Source organism: Pelophylax lessonae (genome assembly GCF_965119305.1).
Source record: "Pelophylax lessonae genome assembly, chromosome: 4".
Lineage (NCBI taxonomy): Eukaryota > Metazoa > Chordata > Amphibia > Anura > Ranidae > Pelophylax > Pelophylax lessonae.
Window position 1 is genome coordinate 143,187,996 of NC_138771.1, and position 19,299 is coordinate 143,207,294.

Here is a 19,299-nt window from a genome sequence, read left to right on the forward strand (position 1 = left end):
CCACCTGAACCAAATACTTTTTATCTTGGTCTCATCAGACCACAGGACATGGTACCAGTAATCCATGTCCTTGCGGGCTTTCTTGTGCGTCATCTTTAGAAGAGGTTTTCTTCTGGGATGGCAGCCATGCAGACCAGTTTGATGCACTGTGCATCGTATGGTCTGAGCACTGACAGGTTGACCCCCCACCCCTTCAACCTCTGCAGCAATGTTGGCAGCACTCATATGTCTATTTCCCAAATACAACCTCTGGATATGACGCTGAGCATGTGCACTCAGCTTCTTTGGTCAACCATGGTGAGGCCTATTTTGAGTGGAACCTGTCCTGTTAAACTGCTGTATGGTCTTGGCCACCGTGCTTCAGCTCAGTTTCAAAGTCTTATCAATCTTCTTGTAGCCTAGGCCATCTTTATGTACAGCAACAATTCTTTTTTTCAGATCCTCAGAGAGTTCTTTGCCATGAGGTGCCATGTTGAACTTCCAGTGACCAGTATGAGAGAGTGAGAGCGATAATACCAAATTTAACACACCTGATCCCCATTCACACCTGAGACCTTGTAACACTAACGAGTCACATGACACCAGGGAGGGAAAATGGCTAATTGGGCCCAATTTGGACATGTTCACTTAGGGGTGTACTCACTTTTGTTGCCAGATATTAGTGGCTGTGTGTTGAGTTATTTTGAGGGGACAACACTGTTATACAAGCTGTACACTCACTACTTTACATTGTAGCAAAGTGTAATTTCTTCAGTGTTGTCACATGAAAAGATATAATTAAAATATTTACAAAAAATGTGAGGGGTGTTTTTGTGAGATACTGTATATACAAGTGCATCTCATAAAATTAGAATATCATCAAAAAGTTTAATTATTTTTGTAATTCAATTCAAAAAGTGAAACTCATATATTATATAGATTCATTACACACAGTGTTATATATTGCAGTTATTTCTTCCTTTTCATTTAGATGAATATAGCTTACAGTTAGTGAAAACCCAAAATACAGTATCTCAGAAAATTAGAGTAATATATAAAACCAGGATTTTTAATACAGACATTTTGACTTACTGAAAGTATGTCCATGAACAGCATAGTATGCACTCAGTACTTGATCGGGGGGCTCCTTTTGCATGAATCAATGTTGCATAGCATGGAGGCGATTAGCCTGTGTTACTGCTAAGGTGTTATGGAAGCCCAGGTTACATTGATAGCAGCCTTCAGCTTGTCTGCATTGTTGGGTCTGGTGTCTCTCATCTACCTCTTGACTATACCCCACACATTATGAGGTTTAGGTCAGGCGAGTTTGCTGGCCAATCAAGAACAGTGATACCCTGATCATTAAACCAGGTATTGGTACTTTTGGCAGTGTGGGTAGGTGCCAAGCCCTGCTGGAAAATGAAATCAGCATCTCTATAAAGCTGGTCAGCAGATGGAAGCATGAAGTGCTCTAGAATTTCCTGGTAAAAAACTGCGCTGACTTTGGACTTAATGAAACACCAACACCAGCAGATGACAAGGCTCCCTAAATCATCACTGACTGTGGAAACTTCACACTGGACCTCATGCAACTTGGATTCTGTGCCTCTCAACTCTTCCTCCAGACTCTGGGACCATGATTTCCAAATGAAATGCAAAATTAATTTTCATCCGAAAAGAGGACTTTGGACCACTGAGCAACAGTCCAGTCCTTTTTCTCCTTAGCCCAGGTAAGAAGCTTATGACATTGTCTCTGGTTCAGAGTGGCTTGACACAAGGAATGCAACAGTTTTAACCCATGTCCTGGATACATCTGTGGGGGCCCCTGAAGCATTAACACCAGCCATAGTCCACTCCTTGTGACTCTCCCCCAAAATTCTTGAATGGCCTTTGCTTCACAATCCTCACAAGGCTGCAGTTATTCCTGTTACTTGTGCACCTTTTTCTACCACACTTTTTCCTTCCACTCAACTTTCCATTAATATGCTTGGATACAACACTCTGAATAGCCAGCTTCTTTAGCAATGACCTTTTGTCATTTACTATCCTTGTAGAGGGTGTCAATCACTGTTTTCAGGACAACTGTCAAGTCAGCAGTCTTCCCCATGATTGTGTAACCTACTGAACCAGACCATTTAAAGGCTCAGGAAACCTTTACGGGTGTTTTGAGTTAATTAGCTGATTAGAGTGTAACACCATAAGTCTACAATATTGAACTTTTTTCACAATATTCTAATTTTCTGAGATACTGAAATTTGGGTTTTCACTAGCTGTAAGCCATTTTAAACACAATTAAAAGAAAGAAATGCTTGAAATATATCACTCTATTTGTAATAAATCTATATAATATATGAGTTTCACTTTTTGAATTGAATTACTGAAATAAATTACCTTTTTTGATGATATTCTAATTTTTTTAGATGAATCTGTATAATGTGTGTGTGTTTGTGTGTGTGTGTATATATATATATATATATATATATATATATATATATATATATACACATAAACACTACCTGCTGGTATCATGATTTCCCAACCTGTTAATAACAGCCCAACATTAACTACACTGCAGTTTGAATGGGTCTTGCTACATTAATCCGGTTTATATTCAGTGTCACAAAGACTAAACTATATTTACTGTCACATAGACTGAACTGTAGCATAATCTATTCTAGTGTTGAATGCATTTATGGTCTTTCATTCTCTTAACAATATTGTAGATTGGTAAACTTACATTATAGCAATGTCTATTTGGAGAAGGACTGTGTTCAAATAGGTAGGAGGCTGCTTGCTATCTACAATAACAGGTATATGTCATTGTTCTATGGTGCAACCATGTTTTTTATTTTTTCCGAGGCAGTTAGTGAGTCTAATATGGAGTGGTCTCTCTGTTTATAACCAAACAGTCTCTTTCACTGTCACACATTTTGCATTAATATTCAGCTCCCATCACACTCTCTCTGCAGTAATTCAAAATCTGTCAGGCAGTAGAGAGAGGAGGGAGAGAGTGAAAGTGAGAAGGAGGGAGGGAAGGAAGGAAAAGTGAGGGCAAGAGAGAAGGGACAAAATGAAAGGATGTAGTAAGAAAAGCTAGACATAAGGGGCGAGAGAGATTAAAAGAAAAAGCGGAGTGGTTTTACAGTAATCAGCAGAACCTAGGACTGTTGATACTATAAAGCGAAACAATGAAGAATAATATGGTCCCATAAAGATAATTGAAGGTAACAAGGTTACTAAAAAACATTTGGGAATGTTTAAAATGTTTGGGAGGGAAATGTGTAAGTATAGAAAATTGAATAATAATAAGAATAAGGGTGACCACATCAGTGCCTGAACAAAATTAAAAATAAGGATCACTTGCAAAAAATCAGGAAGAAAAATGCAACCTTTCTAAATTGTGAAGAGTTCTAGATATAGATTAAAAAACATGAGATATTGTCAGAGATTAATCAGGGAGGAATAGGAGTGAGAGCGAGGCCAAAGAGATACGAGTGGTGATACAAAATGAAGGGCTGCCTATTGATCAAGGTGAAGATTGGTGAGTGGGGGGCGGAGGTGAGCAGGTCTGGGTATTGTAGAATGCTAGGGGGAGAGAGAAGCATGAATGGACAAACCCCCCCTTCTCCTCCCCTTGTCCTCCCTCCTCGCTCTCCCCCTCCTCTCCTGCTGACAGTTTAACTGAAACGGCAAAAGAACAGGGAGAACTGCAGACAGCCGTGCTTTCCATCATTCTCTTCATCTATCCCTTTTTACAGTCCTTTCATCCCTCAATCTCCTTTCCTCCTTCCTTCCATCCTCCTTGTTTTCCCATACTGCTTGCATCTGTATATCTTTATTTATCTCCCTGTCCATCTATCATCAGCCCTCTTCCGCTACCCTTTCTTCTCCCTTCTGGATTTTTACTCTTCATCATTCTGATCCACGGTGTTCTGTTCCTGTGCCCTTCTCTAGCTCTTTTCTGTGCCCTTTTCACAATCGCCTTTTCTATATCCTCCATCTTACCTTATCGTATACATCACCCCTTTGCCTTGTTGCTTTCCTTCTCTGACCTCATTTTCTATCACTGTTTTGGATTTGCTGGGGTTGGGAGGGTGGGGAGAGGTGATTTAAGGACAAACAGAGTACAAGATCACCCTCACTAAGGTGGGGGCTTTCTGCACAGGAGAGCCAAGCTTGATAAGAGATTGTTGAAGTCAGAATGAGTTGGGGGAATTGTTTAAGGCCTGCTATGGAGACCTGGGGGTCCACATCAAGCATCAAGGGTCACTGTCCACCTCAGAGTTAGTTGAAATGTCAGTTAGACTGTGGGGTAGTTATGAGCTACCAACCTCCCAAATGGCACGCCCACCTGCACTCAGCACCATCACCTATGTGTTTGTTTACAGCCCCGGGCCCCTGGATATGAGGAGCACCGGCCCTAGGGGGCCCAAAAGGAAACTGTACAGCGCTGTTCCTGGAAGAACGTTCATAGCAGTGAAGTCATACGAACCACAAGGACCTGGGGAGATCCAGCTCAACAGAGGGGAGAGAGTGAAGGGTAAGTGAGAGGTTCAAACTGTTGAGTTTTGGTAAACCGTGGTATACAGAAACTCAAAAAAAAGAAGAAAGTGATTGGTGAATGTGATGCACATAATTCTGGTATTCCTTTTTTATAGAACTGACACATAGCTACACTAGACACATGCCATTTAAAATCTCTGACTGTCCACCTAAAGTATAACTCAATTTGCTTGGCAAATTTAATACTGTAAAGCAGTGCTTTAAGCCAGAGACTCTTGAAGTTATCTTTTTTTCCAGTGTCCAATGGGAAATGTTTAATAGTTATAAGATGCCACAAAGATATTGTAGGCACCTTTATATGTTGATACACATGGAGTCACCATATTCCAAAGCATGTTGTAGAGCAGGCATGTTTAAATGGTATTTTTTGGCCCACATGCAACCCTACTCCTTATTTGCAGCCCTCAGCTAGTTGAAAGTTTAAAATGACTGAGGCCCCAGCTGAGCCCCAGCTGATAAAGTTTACACTGTCCCATTTAAGTTTATACTTGAATACTTAATGTGATATTAAGCCCTAAACCAAACATTTAACATATCGCAGGTTACAATTTTTAGATGTGGTAGTTGCATTTGCTTTCTTTTTGTTTTCAGCCTGTTTTCCTTTATTTTCCACCATTTAATCCAGCCAGTAAGCCTGTTTTTCTTCAACTTCCTTTAACACCCCAAGCTGTTCAGGGAAAGTGGGAGTTAGAGGGTTGAAACAAACCATTTAACAATGATAGGGGTGCTTAAAATGATCAGGTTTAATTCATTTAGTTAAAATCATTATCCCAAAAGGAAAAAAAAACTGTTGCGGCAACTGTTGAAAAAGTGGAAACTCGGGGTTTAATTTGTTAGTCAAGTCTATCCAAAAATTTCCTGGGGCAACTAACACATTCCCCCCTGTCTTGACGCTGCTACTGCCTAAAAATGTCTCTTGTCTTTTTGGTCTTCCATCAAGAGCAGAGACACCTCAAGACAGGAAGTGTGTTCCCGGCAGGATCGCCAGGTATAAATAAATGAAAAAAAGCCTTAAAAAAAAGAAAAGGTATGCAACTACCACATCTGAGGATTGGTATGCTGCAATGTATTGCATTTTTGTTTCAGGGTTTAATAACGCCATTAGGAAATGTTTTATGGCTCTTTTCTCTGGGTTAAAATGTTGTAAGTTGCAGTTATTACTATAACATTCATTGAAATGATAAAATATACCTTTTTTTCTTCAATTGAGTGGTGTGGTATTAAGGATATTAGGCATAGTGCAGCCTTTGAAGATTTATTCAATATACTTCAGGCCACTGTTATATTTTAATTTGACATGACCTGTTGTAGAGTATTTGGAAGTATTTACAACAGGCCCTGCCCCCAAGGAAGCTTACCATAGGGCTACATACTTACACTGATATCAGTTTGAGCAGAAGGACTGTTCTTACCATGAGGCTACAAACGATCTTGTTTTAGGCAGCAGCCTCTAAGGTCGGCATTAGGTCAGTTTCCTTTTTTGCCCCAAGGCCCCCAGCTGTCTTTTGCTATTACTTAAACAAACTTGCATTCTTGTACTGTTTTGCTATCGTCCATAGTAGCAAAACAAAAAACATGGTGAGGATTGGGATCTAATTTAAATGCTATCTTAAGGGCTAAAAATGAAATTCTGCTGCCTATCTGTATTTTTTAATTGGTTGTGAATAAATACCTATACACATGCAAAGAGAACATGAAGTCTTTATCTACAATACACACAGGTTGGATTGATCAGGCAGAATTACCACAATAGGCTAATTTCACAAAGCTTTAACACAAGTATAAAGATTGGTGAAACCAATGTACCCATACTGATGGTGATACAAGTACTTCAAATGACAAATCAAAAAAATATATATTGAAAATCACTGCTGGTATCTGCTGCCCACTGGTGAGGAATCACCTAATAGACCATGAACCATATATTCACTAGATACAAGGGATGACAGCGCTTTCCAAATGAATAGACAGCAAGCCAAATGGGGTAAAATAAGTAATCCACAAATCAAATTTCATAATATGAAATAATCTATATGTGTATGTGCTCAGTGTTCATACCAGTTCATTCTCCTTTCTGTGCAAAAAAAGTGCTGATAGTGTGTAGAAATTGCAAGCCAGATGGATCCAAGCAGAGGAAAAATCCTAAAGATAGAAGTAACACACTGCACTCACCAGATCGTATTGACCCCTTGTTTTACAAAGCGAGTCAACAACTGCTCTTAAGGCCTCATTCACACTGGACGTTATCAAAACGTCAGTAGAAAGCTGTAGATGTAGAAAGGGGTTTTCAGCTTTTTTCAGCGGTAGCGTTTTTTAGCTTTTTTTTTTTAGCAAAATTATACTCCCACAAAAGCTTATGGCTCAAAAACATTGATAAACGTTGAATAGCTGCGTTTTTTCTGCGTTTTCAGCTTTTATCAGAGTGGGTTTTGAGAGGAGGTTTTCAGCTGTAAAAACGCTCTAACTCTAATAAAAGTTTAATATAGCTGAAAAACGCCAAAAAACTGTGAAAAACATGGCTTTTCAGGGTTTATTAACATTTTTGAGCCATAAGCTTTTGTGGGAGTACATTTTTTTGCTAAAAAAAAGCTAAAAAACGCTATAGCTGAAAAAAGCTACAAAATGCTGAAAAATGGCACTGCAAAAAAAAGCTGAAAAACTCCTTCTACAGGTACAGATTTCTACTGGCGTTTTGATAACATCCAGTGTGCATGAGGCCTTAACAGTATCAATAGCTTTGTACACATGTCATGCCTCCTCCAAGATGGGAGCCGTAGCTTACTAACAGGAACTGACTGCCACTTGTTTTGAATATGGTGGGATCATATACTACTGAGGAAGTGTGGAAACTGTTTAAAGTTATTATGGTTTAATAAATGGTACTTTCACTATATGAAGTCCTTTTTTCTTCCCTTAATCTTGCTGCTTGTTGAGAATATGGTCAGGTCATATACTACCAGTGTGGAAGTTGTGGAAACTATTTAAAGAGGGGGAGAGCTGCAGAGAAGCGGGAGTGGATGTATAAAGAGCTGTTGTTGACTCGCTTTGTGAAACAAGGGGTCAATACGATCTGGTAAGTGCGGTGTGTTACTTCTATCTTTAGGATTTTTCCTCTGCTTGGGAGTTCTTCACACTATTAGCAATTATTTGCGCAGAATGGAGAGTGAACTGTCAGACCCCTTTCACACTTGTGCGACTTGTCCTGCAATTTGGGGCTGCAAAGTTGCACGACAAGTCCTACCCCATGATTTCCAATGAGTACCATTCACATCTGTGCGACTTCAAAGTAATCCCTGCACTACTTTGGTGCGCCTTTGATGTGACTTGAGGTCCATGGACCTCAAGGTTACACAGGCATTGCTTCAAGTCGCGTCAAAGTCACATCAAGTCGCGGCAAAGTCTTTGTGAATTACCTATTTTACCACCTTGGGTTCACTGTTTATTAGTGTAGAAAGCACTGTCATCCCTTGTATCTAGGGAATATATGGTTTGTGAACAAGTATAAAGATCATACCTCCCAACTTTTTGAGATGGGAACCAAGGACACTTTTTACCACTATTAGTCCTTTATACTAACTTTTGAAATTTACAAATGCAGCAATTTAGAAATTGGATGAAAGATTTAGCACTGGTAAACACATTTTAAAAGATAAAACGTGCATTTATTACACAACTATATAGATCAGACCAAAATTAGAGACAAATGAGGAGGAAAGAGGGACAGAGGGACTTTGTTCCAAATCAGTGACAGTTCCTCGAAATTAGGGACAGTTGGGAGCTGTGAAAGTATTTCATCCACAAGACTGTACTTTTCCATCTTCAATGGACTCTGCTAAAAATACCTGTTACTTTTTTGGAAATAACAGTCCATATTAGTGACAAACTTGGGTTCCGCTCCAGGCTTGGTCTGAATTCATGTTTGGTTGAATCTTGAACTGTGGATGAGGATGTGGATGACCTTGCCCCGCAGCTGCACATACACAAAGGAGCAGAGATGCTTATAACATCATTGACCGAATATGACCACATGGTCATATTAGCTCAATCTCATTGTCCAGGAAAGACAGTTGCTTTCCATGTTCACCAAACCCAAGTTTGGGCTAAATCAAAGCTCGTCAATAATTTTTATCCTGGTGTGTTCACCAAAGACATTTAGCTGAACATAGTAAAATGTAAAAAGAGCCTGTAGCAAGTTTGTTGGAAGACAGTGTAAGAATTCAAAATAAGTAGAGGTATAATAAGTTGATATTTACAATTTAATACTATCTTTAAAGCTTTTTTTCAGGGACAGTTCCTTGAAATTAGGGACAGTTGGGAGCTATGAAAGTATTTCATCCACAAGACTGTACTTTTCCATCTTCAATGGACTCTGCTAAAAATACCTGTTACTTTTTTGGAAATAACAGTCCATATTAGTGACAAACTTGGGTTCCACTCCAGGCTTGGTCTAAATTCATGTTTGGTTGAATCTTGAACTGTGGATGAGGATGTGGATGACCTTGCCCCGCAGCTGCACATACACAAAGGAGCAGAGATGCTTATGACATCATTGACCGAATATGACCACATGGTCATATTAGCTCAATCTCATTGTCCAGGAAAGATAGTTGCTTTCCATGTTCACCAAGCCCAAGTTTGGGCTAAATCAAAGCTCGTCAATAATTTTTATCCTGGTGTGTTCACCAAAGACATGTAGCTGAACATAGTAAAATGTAAAAAGACCCTGTAGCAAGTTTGTTGGAAGACAGTGTAAGAATTCAAAATCAGTAGAGGTATAATAAGTTGATATTTACAATTTATTACTATCTTTAAAGCTTTTTTTCAGGGACAGTTCCTCGAAATTAGGGACAGTTGGGAGCTATGAAAGTATTTCATCCACAAGACTGTACTTTTCCATCTTCAATGGACTCTGTTACTTTTTTGGAAATAACAGTCCATATTAGTGACAAACTTGGGTTCCGCTCCAGGCTTGGTCTCAATTCATGTTTGGTTGAATCTTGAACTGTGGATGAGGATGTGGATGACCTTGCCCCGCAGCTGCACGTACACAAAGGAGCAGATGTGCTTATGACATCACTGACCGAATATGACCACATGGTCATATTAGCTCAATCTCATTGTCCAGGAAAGATAGTTGCTTTCAATGTTCACCAAACCCAAGTTTGGGCTAAATCAAAGCTCGTCAATAATTTTTATCCTGGTGTGTTCACCAAATACATGTAGCTGAACATAGTAAAATGTAAAAAGACCCTGTAGCAAGTTTGTTGGAAGACAGTGTAAGAATTCAAAATCAGTAGAGGTATAATAAGTTGATATTTACAATTTATTACTATCTTTAAAGCTTTTTTTCACGGACAGTTCCTCGAAATTAGGGACAGTTGGGAGCTATGAAAGTATTTCATCCACAAGACTGTACTTTTCCATCTTCAATGGACTCTGCTAAAAATACCTGTTACTTTTTTGGAAATAACAGTCCATATTAGTGACAAACCTGGGTTCCGCTCCAGGCTTGGTCTGAATTCATGTTTGGTTGAATCTTGAACTGTGGATGAGGATGTGGATGACCTTGCCCCGCAGCTGCACGTACACAAAGGAGCAGAGATGCTTATGACATCATTGACCGAATATGACCACATGGTCATTAGCTCAGTCTCATTGTCCAGGAAAGATAGTTGCTTTCCATGTTCACCAAACCCAAGTTTGGGCTAAATCAAAGCTCATCAATAATTTTTATCCTGGTGTGTTCACCAAATACATGTAGCTGAACATAGTAAAATGTAAAAAGATCCTGTAGCAAGTTTGTTGGAAGACAGTGTAAGAATTCAAAATCAGTAGAGGTATAATAAGTTGATATTTACAATTAATTACTATCTTTAAAGCTTTTTTTTTTTTTTTTTGCCATGCCCTGCCTTACAGTATCAAACTTGTTTGAAAGATGGAGTTATGCTTTAAACCGGAAATAATACCTGTGCACCCACATAACCCACATAAGCAGGTGTGCCGAAATCAGTTGAGGAACAAAATTAACTTTGCTGTTGTTGCCTACCCCAGGATTTTTAGAGACATTGCGTGACTTCTGGTATTTTAACAGAGACAGAGATGTTTGGTGTGTGTATTACAGAAGCCACGTCCCCTCTCCTTTGAGGTATGTCTATCACAGGGTCCCCTTGCTGCCAAGGTGTCTATATCACAGAAGTTCCCTGCCTCTGAGGTGTATGTATAACAGACGTCCCTCCCCCACTGCCTCTGATGTGTGTGTTACAGAAGCCTGACCATCTCCCAGTTCAGAGGTGTGTGTAAAATGGATGCTTATCTGCTATGGTATGTGTGCATCGCTATCCAGTCTGCTTGACACCTCCAAAATGAATATGTGGACACTAAACTACATGTCAGGGGGACATTTTTAGCTACAGCTTTGGCCTTTGCAGTAATTACTATTAATTCTTCATACATTTCAGGCTATGTATTCGTATGCGTGTTGGCCATGTATTGTAACAGCACTTAGCCCCCATTCACACTGGTGTGGCTTTCAAATCACGTTACTTCATCACAATTTCAAATCCCCCACATCAGTACGATTTGCACTGCTGATTTCATTGCAGCTTGGGACTTCATACAACAAAAGTCTATGCAAGTCGCAATGAAATCGGCAAAAAGTAGAGCAGGAACCTTTTTTAAAGTCAGTGCGACTGACGAGTTGCGGGAACTGTCAAAGCCCATGACATGTTGCATCGGTGTGAACGAGGACAGAGTTATGCACATGCCTCAGGTGGCTTATTGTTAGTAAGTATTTAAAGCATATGTAACTGCAAAACTAAAATGTAAAATATTGCAGATTACCAATCCTTGGATGTGGCAGCCTGATTTTCTTTTTAAGGCTTTTTTCCCTTTATTTCCACCTGGTGGTCTGGACTGTAAGTCTGGTATTTTTCAACTTCCTTTAAAAAAAAAGTCTGGTCTAAGCTCTTTTGGCCATACTTCTATTCTGAGTCACAGGAGTGCACTTATTTCTGCAGTTCTGTGATCCAAATTTAGCCAACAGCAAGCTAAATCCCGGTCTAGGCTCTGCAGAGATCCCAAAAAAGTTGGGATCCACCCAGATTCCTGACCGGCAGCTGGCTTAGCCTCTCAGAGAACCGCTGAGAGCCCAAGCCAGTAACTCCTGCCCTTTCCTCAGCCCGGCACTCCAGTGACCGCTGGAGGGGTAGAGCAGGGAGTCGGTGACTGACAGTCTTTGCTCAGTGAAAACCGATAACTGAGCAATTAGTGGTTATGTGTTTGCTCAGTTCTTGGGCTTATAGCTGCAGCATTGGACCGATGCTATAGCCATATAGGTGAGTTTGTATGTTATTTTTTTTTCTATTTTTCACTTCTCTTTTAACACAGTGTTCTCCAAACTGTGGCCCAATTGACCCCATGCGGCCCTTTGCATGCCTTTACGTGGTCCTTGGAGCACTATTCGGTTTGTTAATTTAAGGTATTATTTCCTCTTACTGTCACCATTTATGAGGCACCATTCTTTCCACCAACAGTGGAGCATAATTCCTCTCATTGACGACAATGGTGAGGCTCTATTCTTTCCACTGGCATGATGGGTGATACTTTCTTCCACTGATATAAACGAAGGAACTCTATTCCTCCCACAAACATCAAAGAGGGATCACTAATACTAACAATGGGGCACAATTCCTGCAATTGACACCAATCATGGGGCACTTTTCCCACTGACACCAACGATGAAGCACTATTCCTCCCACTAATACCAATGATGGGCCATTATTTGTTCCACTGATACCAATGATGGGGCGCTATTTTTCCTCCTACTGACTAGAAGCGCTATGTCATTTATTTACTCCCACTGACCACTAAGCCCAAGGCTTTTTCTACTCCCACTATGCCACCTAAAGCCAACAGTAAACTGGCCCTTTGTTCAAAAAGTTTGGAGACCCCTGGACTAAGTTATCCAGTGAAAGTGGCAGCTAGAGCGTTAAGACAAATCATTTAACACTGACAGGGCTGGTTTCAGTGGTCAGTTTTTATTTAAGTACAACATCAGGATTTAGACAAACTCTGCAAGGGTTAACATCTTGTTATGTCTAAGAGCGCCAGAATAAGGAGTAATACCTATTTCTCTGCTCCCGTAGGCTCCCTCAATCCATACAAACAGTCCAGTGCTGCCGGCTCTCTAAGGTGCTCATGGTCGCGGTCGCACTCATGTCTACTGAACATACAATACAAGGTCAATAACCCTGCATTGTATGTGATGAGGCTAAGGAATCCTTTACACACCAGAGAACCAGAGGGAGAGAAGGAGAGCACCACAGTGGGGGTAAGAAAAGCAATACAGCCTTTAGGGGGGCTGGACTGTGGCCAGTGGGAAAAGACAATTCCCTGACATCGGTGGGAGTAAACAATGCCATAGGTGTGGTAGTCAGTGGGAGTGAAAAAATTACATCTTTGGTGTCAGTGGGAGGAAACATGCCCCATCATTGGTGTCAGTGGGAGCATTAGTACCCATCTCTAGTGTCACTGGGAGGAAATGTACCCTATTGTTGGTGTCAGTGAGAGGAATACTGCCTCAAATCAGTGGACCATAGTTTGGAGATTTTTGGAGATAGTTTCTAATGAGCATTCAACCCTTGCAGTACTGGGAAGGGAAGTCCACTTGCAAGTGTAAATTTTGTCTAATTCCTGGAGTTGGAATTTTATTTAATTTAGTTAAAACTTTTATCCAAAAAGGAAAACAAGCAAGCTTCCTAAAAGTAGAACTATAGGCAAAACGTTTTTATTTTTTTTTCATTTTGGATAGAGTAAGGGAGGGTTATTACCCCTGTTAAATAGTTACATACAGTATCTCAGAAAATTTTTGTAAATATTTTATTATATCTTTTCATGTGACAACACTGAAAAAATTACACTTTGCTACAATGTAAAGTAGTGAGTGTACAGCTTGTATAACAGTGTAAATTTGCTGTGCCCTCAAGATAACTCAACACATTGCCATTAATGTTTAAACTGCTGGGAACAAAAGTGAGTACACCCCTAAGTGAAAATGTCCAAATTGGGCCCAATTAACCATTTTCACTCCCCGGTGTCTTGTTAGTATTACAAGGTCTCAGGTGTGAATGGGGAGCAGGTATGTTAAATTTGGTGTTATCACTCTTACTCTCTCATACTGGTCGCTGGAAGTTCAACATGGCACCTTATGGCAAAGAACTCTCTGAGGATCTGAAAAAAAAATTGTTGCTCTACGTAAAGATGACCTAGGCTATAAGAAGATTGCCAAGACCCTGAAACTGAGCTGCAGCATGGTGGCCAAAGTCATACAGCGATTTAACAGAACAGCTTCCACTCAGAACAGGCCTCACCTTGGCCGACCAAAGAAGTTGAGTGCACGTGCTCAGGGTCATATCCAGAGGTTGTCTTTGGGAAATAAATGTATGAGTGCTGCCAGCATTGCTGCAGAGGTTAGAGGGATGGGGGGGGGGGGGGTCAGGCTGTCACTGCTCAGACCATATGCCGCACACTGCATCAAATTGGTCTGCATGGCTGTCGTCCTAGAAGGAAGCTTCTAAAGATAATGCACAAGAAAGCCTGCAAGCAGTTTGCTGAAGACAAGCAGACTAAGGACATGGATTACTGGAACCATGTCCTGTGGTCTGATGAGACCAAGATAAACTTTTTTGGTTCAGATGGTGTCAAGCGTGTGTGGCGGCAACCAGGTGAGGAGTACAAAGATAAGTGAGTCTTGCCTACAGTCAAGCATAGTGGTGGGAGTGTCATGGTCTGGGGCTACATGAGTGCTGCTGGCACTGGGGAGCTACAGTTCATTTAGGAAACTATGAATGCCAACATGTACTGTGACATACTGAAGCAGAGCATGATCCCCTCCTTTTGGAGACTGAGCCACAGGGCAGTATTCCAACATGATAACGACCCCAAACACACCTCCAAAATGACCACTGCCTTGCTAAAGAAGCTGACGGTAAAGGTGATGGACTGGCCAAGCATGTCGCCAGACCTAAACCCTATTGAGCATCTGTGAGGCATCCTCAAATGGAAGATGGAGGAGCACAAAGTCTCTTAGCATCCACCAGCTCCGTGATGTCGTCATGGAAGAGTGGAAGAGGACTCCAATGGCAACCTGTGATGCTCCGGTGAACTCCATGCCCAAGAGGGTTAAGGCAGTGGTGGAAAATAATGGTGGCCACACAAAATATTGACACTTTGGGCCTAATTTGGACATTTTCACTTAGGGGTGTACTCACTTTTGTTGCCAGTAGTTTAGACAATAATGGCTGTGTGTTGAGTTATTTTGAGGGGACAGCAAATGTACACTGTTATACAAGCTGTACACTCTCTACTTTACAGTGTAGCAAAGTGTAATTTCTTCAGTGTTGTCACATGAAAAGATATATTCAAATATTTACAAAAATGTAAGGGGCGTATTCACTTTTGTGAGATACTATAGTTAATCCGGTTTAAACAAAACATCCAGAGCCTGTCATTTTTTTTTTTTTTGCTATCTGGTTCCCATTGGGTAGATTTCCCTTCACTTCCTGTGCCCTTGCCAAAACAGGAAATGAGAGTAAATCCCTGCAAATTAAGAGAATCTCCTAGGGCCTCCCAGGTAATCAGAGCCAGTATTCCCATTGAACATGTTCCCCTCTATTACTGTTCTAGGGACAACCCAAATTTTGGATTTTCTTTAACTTTAACTTTCACTTTTAATGATAATGGTAAACAGGACAAATACAGAGGGTGAATCTCCCTAAAGGGCAGAGGTAGCAATAGAAACCTGATAGGTATTCTACCTCCACTCTGTCCAACACAAAAAAAAAATTGCCTTTAGTTATACTTGAATTTGTAAGTCTGACTAAATCTACTAGTCCATCTAACATTACCCTCTCAACAGGTTGACAGAGCTGCTGTCCAAAGCCAAGGGGCTACATTGCTTCTCCAGAGATATATAGTGGAGGCCTGAGTGTAGCCACCCTAGAACAAGAGGTTGTGTCTTACTAAAGTGCCAGACAAAAATAAAGAAACCCCCCCCAAAAAAAAACAAGTGTAGCTTATGATTGCTAAGATGCGATATAGTATATTTTTGTGTAGGTTTGGAAACTCTTTAATTTGTTCAGGCCATCTTAGGAGTATCCACTTCATTGAGACATTCTTGACTTACAGATTTCGTCAGCTTCTATAAATGCTATTGATTTGAATATATATACAGTAAATGATGTTCTTATTACATACAACACACACTATAACAGATGTTCCCTATGTCTACTTGGAAGAAAAGAAAGCAGTGTAGGTGCCTGTTAGTGAATACAGAATAGTTATGACCACATTTGCTTGGTTTAGATGCTTTATGCTTGATCAATTAGTTGTGCTTGTTGTGTCTGCATTTTGTGCATTTTGTGAAGTTTTGGTTTCATTTTATTTATTTTTTTGCAATTATTTTAAGGTGGTTTCATTTTGTTTTATTAATAATGGTTTACCAAGTGTGGCTTTTAAATGTGAGCTGTTCTTTATTGGGATGATTGGAATATTTTGAGTTTTTTGTTGAATGTTTATGTCTCTTCATCTCTCATGCTTTGTCTCATTGGCTGTTTTATTCTCCATGCTCCATTGCAGATGCTCTCGCTCATAACGTAGGTAACTATCATTCTTTTTTCCACGTGGACAATACACCCATCCTATCTGTTTTTACCTCACTACTCCTTGTCTTTGCCTCATCTAAGTGTGTTCCCTTCCCTTTTAATTGCCCTTAATATGGAAATATCCAAGGATATGAAAGGGGAATTCCCATGTCCTAGTATGGAGGGGTCCACCTCCTGCAGCCATCTTGTAAGTAAATGTAGGAACTCCATATTTATGTTGCTTACAATTTTTAGCAGAAGTCCAATCATGGCAATACAATAGTTCTTTTATGTGGAATTATTGTATTTTATGTTCACCAGGTATGGGATTTTACAAGTATCTGTAACTATATGTTTCTTCTTTTATTGTGATTGTCATTAGGTGCTTATAACTTTGATATGTATGTGTTGTCTATTACATACACCAGCAAATTTAATTTCCTGCTGTCCTTCATTTTCTTGTATAAATAAAGTGAAACTCCAAGCAAACAACCAAAAACATATATGTACACTGGTTTGTCTGCCAAAAGATTTAAAGTGGTATTAAACACAAAAGCAAACATGTATTATATTGCAGCTTACTTGTGATGGCTGCATTAGTTTCCTTCTTTCTTCTATTTTCATGTGGTGATCCAGCCAGCAAGTCTGTTTTTCTCAGCACAAACCCTCCAGAAGAATGTATCAGTTTACATGGAGGAGACAAACCATTTAACACTGGCAGGGGTGATTAAAATGATCAGTTTTTAATTATTTATGCAAAACCTTTATTCCAAAAAGGAAAAAAACTGTTTGCTGTAACTGGTTATAAAGCTTGAGCTGGAGTTTGGCTTCAATTTGTTAGTGGTTCTAAATCTGCTAATACATTTAACATTCCCCTTCCCCAAGACTGACAATAGTGCTGTCTGCTGTACGTCCTCTGCTCATTCCTCCAGAGCGGTGTCTTACTAATACAGGAGGTGTGCCACTGGCCAGATAACCAGGTGACAACAGAGAGGGAAAAGCCAAAGAAAAGAAAATTGATGCAGCCACCAGGTCTAATGTTTGGTAAGCTGCAATGTATTACATTTTTGGTTTTGGGTTTAATACCGCTTTAAAAATCTTGAAAGAAATTCTTGGGATTCACACACCACTGCCATACTGCTCATCTTGCAAAATTACTTTGATTAGCTTTGAGGCTCCTAATCATCTGTCTGCTTATTAGACATTGAATTAGCAGTGTGATGATGCTGGCTGTGCAGTGTAAGGCTAGGCAGGTTGCGGTTGATGCGTTTTGCCAGTGAATTTTGCTGTGCGTTTTACGTTTTTGAACATGCGTTTTTGATGCATTTTATTGGGCTAATAGGAAAGTATGACAGTTCTGTTCATGTAATTCAACTTTGATGCGACTTTCATGTGACTTTACACTCTCTAGCACTCAAGTAGCATCAAAGTCGCATCAAAGTAGGCCAGAAACCTTTATGTGTCCAAAGTCGCATTTTAAGATTAGGGTTAAGGAGTAAAGTTAAGGGTTAGGGATAGTGGTAATCCTTAGGGTTACCAGTAATTATTAGGTTTAGTGGTAAGTGTTAGGGTTAACAGGTCTAACCCTAACAATTATTGCTAACCCTAACTCTAATCTAACTCTATCCCTAACCCTAACTCTAACTCTAATGCTAACATTTAACCCTAGCCCTTAGCCCTTTACCCTAACATTTAACCTTAGCCCTTTACCCTAAAATTTAACCCTAGCCCTTAGCCCTTTACCCTAACATTTAACCCTAGCCCTTAGCTCTTTACCCTAACATTTAACCCTAGCTCTTAGCCCTTTACCCTAAGAGCTAGCTAACCCTAGCCCTTAGCCCTTTACCCTAACATTTAACCCAAACCCTTAGCCCTTTACCCTAACATTTAACCCTAGCCCTTAGCCCTTTACCCTAACATTTAACCCTAGCCCTTAGCCCTTTACCCTAACATTTAACCCTAGCCCTTAGCCCTTCACCCTAACATTTAACCCTAACTCTAGCCCTTAACCCTAACTTTTAACCCTAACCCTAGCTCTTAACCCTAACATGGGACTTTGGACACATAAAGGCTCCTGCAGTACTTTGATGTGACTTTGATGCTACTTGAGTGCCAGAGAGTCTAAAGCCGCAACAAAGACGCACTACATTACCAGAACTGTCATGCTTTCCTATTCGCCAAAAAAAAGGCAAAATGCATCCAAGATATGTCAAAAATGCAATACTTGCATTTTTGGTCTGGGTCCATTGAAGTCTATTACATGCAAAATGCAATTTGCTGTGGGTAAAAAAACACCTTATTTCCCTATACACGATCCATCACCATTCTTCACCTTAGCAATATATACTATCCCTGTCATCCTGAATTACCGATGTCACCGATCCAAGCTGAACTGAACTTTTTGCAGGAACTGTCTGGCACCAGAGAGGATGCTCAAAAATCATTCAAGTTCAGATTACCAATCTGTAACCCTTGACCATCTGGAGAGACAAATGATCCCTGTCTCCAGCACTCAGGCTGAAAGATGGTTAACGTTCTCGCAACAGGATCTAATGTAATGTATGACTTAGGAAGATAGTGCAGGCTCGTGAAATCAGGCCTCTACACCTCTCAACTGTTGTTTAGTTGGTGGATGGTGACCTGGGTTTGGTGGTGGGGGGGGGGGGGGACGGATGTAAGGGGAGTCTGATAATCTGACTTCTAGCTGCAGAAAATGCAATTCTATATGCCTCTTCAGATATCTGTCGGCTGTCACTTCCCTATCTTTTTGCTCAAATCACTCCATCATTCTATTCACCTCCTCTCCCTTTCTTTTCTCCCTTCCCCTTCCCTCCAGTCCCTTCCCTTCCCCCCTCCTTCTCCTACCCCCTCCTCATTCCCCCCCCCCTAATCCTTTCCCCTCAATACCCTCCCCAACTCCTATTTTTCCAACTCCTATTTCCAATTACTATCCCTATATTTTCTATATTCTATTTTTCCAACTCCTATATCTATAATCTATGGGACTGATGATGTATACTTTGTTATGCTATACAATAGAAGGTAATATTATGTTGCACTAAGTTATATTTTAAGATGGGGATTGTACATATGGCCTATGGGACTTTTATGGACTTCC

The 19,299-nt window shown here is 40.3% G+C and overlaps 1 protein-coding gene across 5 annotated transcripts in view; it reads left to right on the forward strand.

The window, feature by feature from the left end:
* The window catches only part of SHANK3 (SH3 and multiple ankyrin repeat domains 3), a 669,097-nt gene that overhangs the window by 473,468 nt on the left and 176,330 nt on the right, over positions 1 to 19,299 (forward strand). For all 5 annotated transcript variants that reach the window (XM_082255276.1, XM_082255279.1, XM_082255275.1 and 2 more), the window contains exon 13: positions 4,368 to 4,519. In XM_082255276.1, the coding sequence (XP_082111402.1) occupies positions 4,368 to 4,519 (152 nt within the window). The remainder of the gene's footprint in view (positions 1 to 4,367; positions 4,520 to 19,299) is intronic.